Source organism: Ctenopharyngodon idella, chromosome 1 (assembly GCF_019924925.1).
Source record: "Ctenopharyngodon idella isolate HZGC_01 chromosome 1, HZGC01, whole genome shotgun sequence".
Taxonomy (NCBI): domain Eukaryota; kingdom Metazoa; phylum Chordata; class Actinopteri; order Cypriniformes; family Xenocyprididae; genus Ctenopharyngodon; species Ctenopharyngodon idella.
Genome location: NC_067220.1, coordinates 13183351 through 13192131, shown reverse-complemented (window position 1 = coordinate 13192131; position 8781 = coordinate 13183351). Strand labels below are relative to the sequence as shown.

At 33.2% G+C, this 8781-nt stretch overlaps 1 protein-coding gene across 1 annotated transcript; it reads left to right on the top strand.

Moving 5' to 3' along the window:
* Positions 1-486: 486 nt before the first annotated feature.
* Positions 487-8749, top strand: crfb15 (cytokine receptor family member B15). Its single transcript, XM_051894353.1, has 7 exons — positions 487-1313; positions 3819-3936; positions 4168-4334; positions 5020-5174; positions 5904-6063; positions 6258-6388; positions 8087-8749. The coding sequence occupies exons 1-7, from the start codon at positions 1178-1180 to the stop codon at positions 8471-8473; spliced, it is 1254 nt and encodes a 417-aa protein (XP_051750313.1). The 5' UTR covers positions 487-1177; the 3' UTR covers positions 8474-8749.
* Positions 8750-8781: the final 32 nt, after the last annotated feature.

Sequence of the window (8781 nt, the reverse complement as noted above, 5' to 3'; positions counted from 1 at the left end):
ACAAAATATTCCCGCTCTGCATTGTTCTTTAACACATCTGAGTTTGTTTCTGTCTTTTTATTAAACCTTTATGCTTTGTGTGAACAAATATATAGAAATAAATGAACATAATGTATATGTATGCACAATTTATGAGCGTTACAATTACAAAAGAGTTTTGCACCTTGGAGATGAGCATGTCCAGAGAACTGCATATTTATTTCTGAGATGTGCTATTTGATTCTAACTCTTGTTCTGAAATACTACATTTTATTTGTAATTGCAAAAGGAATATTTTACCAGACAATGAAATGTAATTGTGGTTTTCTTAACTTGCCACTGCATTAGTTGATAAAAATGAAAACACATTATGGCCACCATTTGTCTGTTTCATTATGGATTCACAAGGTGATGCCACAAAGCAAGTAAATGATTGCATTATCATCTGAAATATATCTTTTATGAAAATGTATTGGAGAAATTAAATGTTAGATATTTAAAAGAAAGTCAAGCTAACTTGTGGCTTTAACAAGTATGATGGTTCATATGAAATGCGCAATAAATGGGTAATAAATGAAGTAAAATAATAAAAATGCTATTTAAAATGAATTGATAAATATTTTATGAAGAATTTCTTATGTACAATTCTAAACTGCTTAATATAACAATCTCTGAATTTATAGTTGATTTTTTAAAAATCATTTATCAGTTAAACATCAAATAATTGTAACAATTTTAGTTACATAAATGCTTCAAAAAGACAACTGAATGGTGAGATAAGTTACACTGTATAGCCACTCGGGGCAGTGTTGAGACAGTTTATTTCCAAACCACAGGAGAGTTTCCCTGTTTTTCCCCTGGTTGTCAAGAATTTTTACTTTCCAATAATACACATAATAGAGATGATTGTTAAAACGTGACTTTTTATGAAAGAAAAAATAAAATATTGTGTGAAATTTGTCAGTCTACATATACATATTAAATTTACATTAGTGTTGACATTGGACAAAGTAAAGCAAAAGTACATTACACAAATAAATACCATTTTACTAATCAGCAGTCACTCCCAGCATTGTCATTAATGAGCTTAGTCTGTTGCTAAAAGTTTTGTGTGTGGTTTTTTTTTTTTTTTTTTTTTTACCCCCCACTTCAAAGAGGAAGCAGTTGAGTCATATTGCTCCTGGTTCCTCTCGAGCACATGACAATTAGACTGAAGTTTAAAAGCTCTCAGACACAACTTGTCCCATCAGTGATGCTGTCAGTCATGTTCGTGAAGCTCAGGCTGTTGGCTCTCATATTCTTTGTGACCAAGGATGTTCAGCCCACCTATGCTGGTCAGTATTATTTGCTTCTTTATAATTAGTGTTTTAGGTAATATTTTGAAATTAAACAATATATATGCATTCTGTTTTTTTTGTACTAAATCATTTTAATTCATTTTTGTTTGCAATTACTGTACTTATTTTCATTGACAAGTATTAAGACTGACCTTTACAAAGAATTTTATGATACTATAGTGTATTAATAATGTTCAATAATGCTGCGTATATGCAGTACAAAAGTATTTAGTCTTATAAAATGTACACTCTAAAATATAACTTAACTCTTTTGGTAACACTATTTCGATAGTCCACTTTAGATATTCTAACTATAATTAACTTTGCAACTACATGTCAACTAACTCTCATTAGAGTATTAGTAGACCATCAGCTTAATATCTGCTAACACTTTATTTGATGGTCCCCCAACAGACCTTCAGCTAACTACAAGTAACTTTGCATCTACATGTCAACTTATTCTACTAACCTGAACCCTAACACCTAATAGTCTACTACAGTCTACTAATACTCTAATGAGAGTTAGTTGACATGTAGTTGCAAAGTTACTTATAGTTAGTAGAATGTCTAAAGTGGACCATCGAAATAAAGTGTAACCAACCTTTTAAGTTGCAACATTTTGCCTTGTTCTGTTGACATCATAATGTTGATCGTTAAATTAACTTAATATTGTGTGTAATTTAAACTCAAATTTCTGTTAATTGATTAAAAAATTGTATTAACTTAATGAAATTGTCTTGATAACGTTGATAACGAAAATTGGGCAGTGTTAAGATGTCCCAGCATACTATTTGTTTTTAGTGAAGGGAAATACCTGTTAGTGTTTAATGCTGTTATGTGTGACATTCAAAAGCTTTTCTTGTTGAAGTTTTTGTGGTTACCACTGTGCTGAAGAGTACATGCAGGTAAACACTATATTGATTGTATAAGCAATGACAGCACTAATGCTAGTGACAAGTAATATTTTACTTGTTCATGCTATGACATCTGTCGATTTTAAATGAAATTAGATAAATTGGTTCCGGGGCTACAACTCAAGTAGTTGGAGCAAATTAATTTCTTAAGTTACAAATTAAGTTCCTCTACTCATTGTAGTTTGTTGGTTAAACTTAATTTCGTTTGAAGTTGCCATAACTCAATAAGATTGATGCAAACTGTTGCATTATTATTATTATTTATTTTCATTTTATTTTTTTGATCCGATGCATTCTTTTTAGAGTGTATGAATGTCTTTGTCTTAGGTACTTATCAAGCAAAGCATTCATAGCTTTTAAATGGTAAAACAACAGATGTGTTAAAAATGATTAAAAAGTGTTCTAACACTGATTGCTTGTTAAAGGTTAATGGAACATTAACATAACCTGTGGTTACATTGCTGCAGGACACCTGTTCAGACACCCACTAAAAATTAAACATTTGTTTCTTCAGAAATGTTGTTATTAAATGCAGTGGGTTTCTAACTGGGTCACGACCCACTAGTGGGTAGCAAAGGAAATAAATATGTTTGCATGTTTCTGACATGATGCACCACAACTGTCAAATGATAGTAGCACTTTTACTTTTGAATGTAAAAATATGAAAAGAGAAAATGTTAACTAACAGAGAACAAATGCATTTTCCCCCTTACGTTTCACTCTAACATGTTTTTTTTTTGTGGGTGTTGAGTTTGATCAAACTTCTCTGAGTGGGTTTTAACATGAAAAAGTTTGGGAAACCCTAATCTAATGCAATGACATTCATACTTAAAGGATTAGTTCACTTTGAAATGAAAATTAGCCCCAAGCTTTACTCACCCTCAAGCCATCCTAGGTGTATATGACTTTCTTCTTTGTGATGAACATAATTGCAGAAATATTAATAAATATCCTGACGCATCCAAGCTTTATAATGGCAGTGATAGGGTTCAATGAGTATGAGCTGAAGAAAGTGCATCCATCCACATCCATCCATCATAAATATGTGTTCCGCACAGCTCCGGGGGGTTAATAAAGGCCTTCTGAAGCGAAACGATGCATTTGTGTTAAAAAAAAAAATCCATATTTAACAAGTTATGAAGTAAAATACCCCGCTTCCACACGAGCTGCCTTCCGAATTCAACGTACAAAGAAAGTGTAAAACTCTTGCAGTTCACAAAGCTTATGCTACGTCCTACACCTTCCCTATTCAACTTACGAAAAAAGTGTAACTGACGTGAGGCCAGTTTACACTTTCTTCGTAACTTCAAGCACTTTCTTCAGCTCATACTCATTGAACCCTATCACGGCCATTATAAAGCTCGGATGCGTCAGGATATTTATTAATATTTCTGTGATTATGTTCATCAGAAAGAAGAAAGTCATATATACCTAGGATGGCTTGAGGGTGAGTAAAACTTGGGCTAATTTTCATTTGAAAGTGAACTAATCCTTTAAGCATCCAAATACTTTATATATTACATAATTTTTTTTATTGAACTCTCTATATTATGTATTATGACTGTGGTGATACTCTGCTTTACTTCAGAAACAAAGCTGGCTGGGCCCCATAATGTGAAGGTGACCTCCATCAATATGGGTGCAGTTGTCGAATGGACATCTCCACACAATCCCATGAGCAACGTGACATACACGACAAGATATTTGTAAGTATGCTCGAAATACATCTGAAAAGCTCTGACGTGGAAGCAACAAATGCTTGCATGCCATTATAAAATGTACCCATCATATGTGTTTGATTGCAATGAAAGTCAGGGAACTATTGTTCTTCTGGAATCTGATACTTCAAAGGTTTTGCAGAAGTCGAAAACAATAGGCCTATTCTTTACCTGCATTAATAATATACTTTGTGTTTGTCATCTGCCCTGTCCTTGCAGCCTGAGAAACAAAAATGTTGTCCTCTGTATCAACACCAAAGAGCTGAAATGTGATGCAGGGAAACTGCCAGTTGCATTTGGGACCTACATTTTTCAAGTGCGGGCAGAGGATCAGGAGCTGTTCTCTGAGTGGGTTAATGCATCCAAATTTATACTTAATAAGCACAGTAAGTGTGAATCTGTATTTGCAGCTCTTAGTTTGCACTATAGGCTCGGTTGTGTTAAAGGTGCAGTACGCAATTTCTGAGAAACGCTGTTGAACACTTGTAGCCAATCAGCAGTAGGGGGCGTGTCCACTCATGATGGGGGAGGAGAGAGAGCAAGAGGGAGATTTGAAGAAAGACTGTAGAAAGAGAGATGGCTGAGAGACATTACTAAAGATAAAAGGTCACTGGAAAACGAAGGGTTATGATCAGAGCTTTAGGACCCGTGTTAATATTAGAAAAGCTGTCCAGCGCTGGAGAGACCTAAGTAGGAAGGCCTGAAAACTGACACTGAGGTTGCGTTGTTTCTGTTTCATACATGAATAACATTGGTTTTGAGTGTATGCTGCTGACGACTAACAACAAACTCCTGCTTGTATTGCCTATACTCGTCCTGTTTGTTCGTCAACTTCACTTTGTTTTGCGAAGCTTTACTTTGCTTTGTTTCTGCTATGAAAAAGAGACATCCACTCTTGCATTGCGTGTTCATGCATTTTGGGGGCAGAGCATTGAAAAGAAGGGGTGTTTGTTTGGGTTGATTTAAAATATCAAGTGTTCAACAATGATTCTCAGAAATCGCTTACTTCACCTTTAAGTCAATATAACATCCATATATAATAATTATATGAACTGCTTTGCTCCCCTGTAGGTATCATAGGAGCCCCTACTGTGCGTCTTGTCGTCCAAAATAATAACTTGGATGTGCACGTCCAGCCCCCAGTGCTAAAAGTGGGCAAACTTTCTACAATGTTTGTACAAGTGAGCTACATCATCAGATATTGGACAGAAGACCTCGAAGATGCGGTATTTAAACACTTATATTTTTCTGTATCATTCTGTACACAACTTCAGGGAGTTATGTTTTTCAGAAACTTGGATCCTCAGACATACTTGTTATACACTTAAACTTTTAAACTAAAACCATAAAAAGTTGAAATAAACAACTAAATTATATATATATATATATATATATATATATATATATATATTAATTTTAACTTTTAAAATACTAAAAACATTTCTCATTTTCATATAGTTGAATAACTAAAACTGAAATAAAAATTAATAAAAACTATATAGACATATTAAAAAACAATAACTAATAAAAATAACAAAAACTTAAATTATTAAAGCTTTAACTAAAATTAAAAATATAAAATAAATTAACTTAATTTATTGAATGTAATTAACTATTGAATTATGCTTTTAAAAACCCTGTTAAAAAACACTGTTAACAATATAATGTTTTTTTTTTTAATTGACACAAAATTAATTACAAGAGAACATTTATGTTGGATTGATAAATAGACCATTTTAAGTATGAATTTACTTTATTATGAGCAGCCCTACTAAAAAGAAAGAATCATTACATATAATGAAAAGGAAATAATTTATTCTCTTGAATATATTAACATATAGACCTTGTTGTCAAGTAGGAATATTTTATGTGTGTGGTGTGAAGCCTCAATTACAAGCCACAATACATAATTCATATCTTCAAAATAACCATAAGATGATCTTTGTCCCTGATAGGCAATAGAGAGGAAGGTCACTGATGCCAATGAGGATGTTAAACTGACTATTAAAGGACTACATTCATGGAGCAGATTCTGTGCTCAGGCAAAGGTGCTTCCCAAAGGCTACACAAATCTGGAACAGTTCAGTAATGCTGTATGTGTGTCCAGCATACCTGGTAAGTGTGTCTTCATCTACACCTATCACTGCCCTGCGAGATAACAATAAAGCAATAATCATGTTTATAATATTGTTATAGTATACTACATAAAATGATATAAATGCATATAGATATTGTGCTTTACAATATATTTTCTATGAACAAAGTAATGCCTTCATTCAAACGTATTGTGTGTGTGTGTTCATCCAAAGTGACACCAGTGTTCACCAGCTGTGTAATAGCTGCTGCCATCCTTCTTCCTCTGGGAATCATGGCCGTCTGGTTCATCTATAAATTGTACAAATACCTGTACCCTAAAACCAACCTACCAGAACATCTCAAGGTATGTCTCATGTGATTCCACTACATATCATATGTGTAATACACACAACTTTACTTTATTCGACCATAAAAATGTGCTTGTTAGTATTATATAGTATTTATTAATACTTTGAATATAGCTTTTATTTTATATTTTCCATATTCATTTTAGTTTTAGGCATTAAAAGTGTTTCTTTTTTAAACATATCTGTTTAGCTTTAATTTATTTGGCCCCACTTTATATTAGGTGTCTTTAACTACTATGTACTTACATTTAAATGAATCATTTGATTCAATGCACTTAATGTGTACATACATGTTTTTACATTGTACTTTACATTGTAACTATTTTTAAAAAATTATTTTACACTGCTGACCCATCGCTTACACTTTAACCCATCCTTAAACCTACCCATACCACCAAACCTGTCCTAACGTATCCCACCTCAAGAGCAGCAAGTGTTTTGCAATACAATATTAACACAATAAGTACATTGTACTTATTTTTTTTATGTAAGTACATAGCAGTTAAGGCCACCTAATATAAAGTGGGACTATTTTTTTTATTTAAATTTTAGTTTCAAGGACTTTTAGTAGGCCTACTTCAATTAGTCCCACTTTATGTGTCTTTAACCAATGTCCCTAATGCTATGTGTTATTCATTAGTCTTTGCTTTAACTGCTATGAACTTACATAAAAAGGTTCATTTTTAGGTGTGTTCATGTTGTATTTCTAAACACTTTTGCTGCTATTGAGTTGAGATACGGGTAAAGTTAAGGACATGATTGGTTGGTATGGTTAGGTTTAAGGATGGGTTAAGAGGTAAGGGAAGGGTTAACAGTGTAATTATAGATGTAACAACATGCAGATATTTTTTTTTTTTAAATAGGCCTATATGTATATAAGTACAACTGCACGCATGAATATGACCCTTCACAATAGATAATGCTTTACAACGAATTCTGTTAAAGAGCTACATACGACAATTTATATGTTTAATAAAATACCTTACTCACCAGTTGAGTAATAAAAACGCCATCTCTGCATTGCTTTCAAACATTTCAAATCCCTCAGTATTCGCCAGCTCCGAAAAGCCAAGCCAATGTTGATTCTCGCTTTATTACGAGCACTGTCGCGCTCTCTTGTTGCCAACAGACTCTCCTCTGTTCGGCGTTTTTTCTAAACGGGTGATTTCCTCGTAGCCTGTGCAACTTTTCTCTATTTGCGGATATGACGAGACACGCACAGCCGAGTGACGCATGTACACAATTTCCCGCGAAAACCATCCCGACAGGTCTAAAATATAAACGCTTAAAATAGGCATACCATAGTAAATCAGGGTAAGACAAAAACGTTTTTGAAGAAGGATTGATGATGTATTGACTGATTTAAATTCTATTAACTTTGAACAAAAAGAAAGTTAATACCTATAAATGTTAGTAGCCTACATGGTAGTTAAAGACAAAAATAATAAAATAAAGTGGGACCCTTCAATTTAAACATATTTCAGTTATTTTATTTCAGCTTTATTTCAATTGCAGAAAATGGTTATATATAGCTATATGTGTATATATGTGTATATATATATATATATATATATATATATATATATATATATATATATATATATATAATAGATAGATAGATAGATAGGGCCTAAATATAGTCAACAATAACAACACTGTTTATAAACCAAAATTTTAATATTGGTTCTTTCTAGAATCTATTCGTACCATCATTTTGGAATGCTGAGGGAACCCAGCATTCTCCACACCAGAAAGAACAGCATGATAAAATCAGTGCCATATCTGAGGACCATCTTTATGAAGCGCTCAGTGAGAAAAGCAAGATCTCAGAGGACAAGGACTCTGGGTTGGCCTGTGATCTACCGCCAATACAAGAGGTGGAAGAGGACTACAAACTGCTCATGAACATGCAACCTGCACCATCATTTTACCCTAATCATCTCTACCCATTATGCGCGAATAACACAATATTGACTCATTTAAATCAACCCCACTTCGGAGGCTCCACTATCGCTCGACCTTGTTACTACAACGTAACAGTCACAAGCTCAGAGCTGAAACACACTGAATGTGTTTGCTGAAGTCACCGATAAGCTGAAATGTATGTACTTAAGAATGATCTTATTTTCTGCTGTAAATATTAAAAAAAAAAAAAGATATATATATATATATAATTATGCAGTGGTGCAGTGGCTGTCTGTGGAATGTATATAACTTCTTGCATAAAATGTTGTCTACTCATGCTAACAATAGACTGAATGTACTTTTTTGAGAAACTGTTGTTGTCATTGTATGCCTGTAAATGGTTGTATTGTTGTTATTTTGAAATGCGTCACAATAAATGAAAGTGAGTTGGATTTCTCTTCCTTGAATTACACTTCTCTGTTAG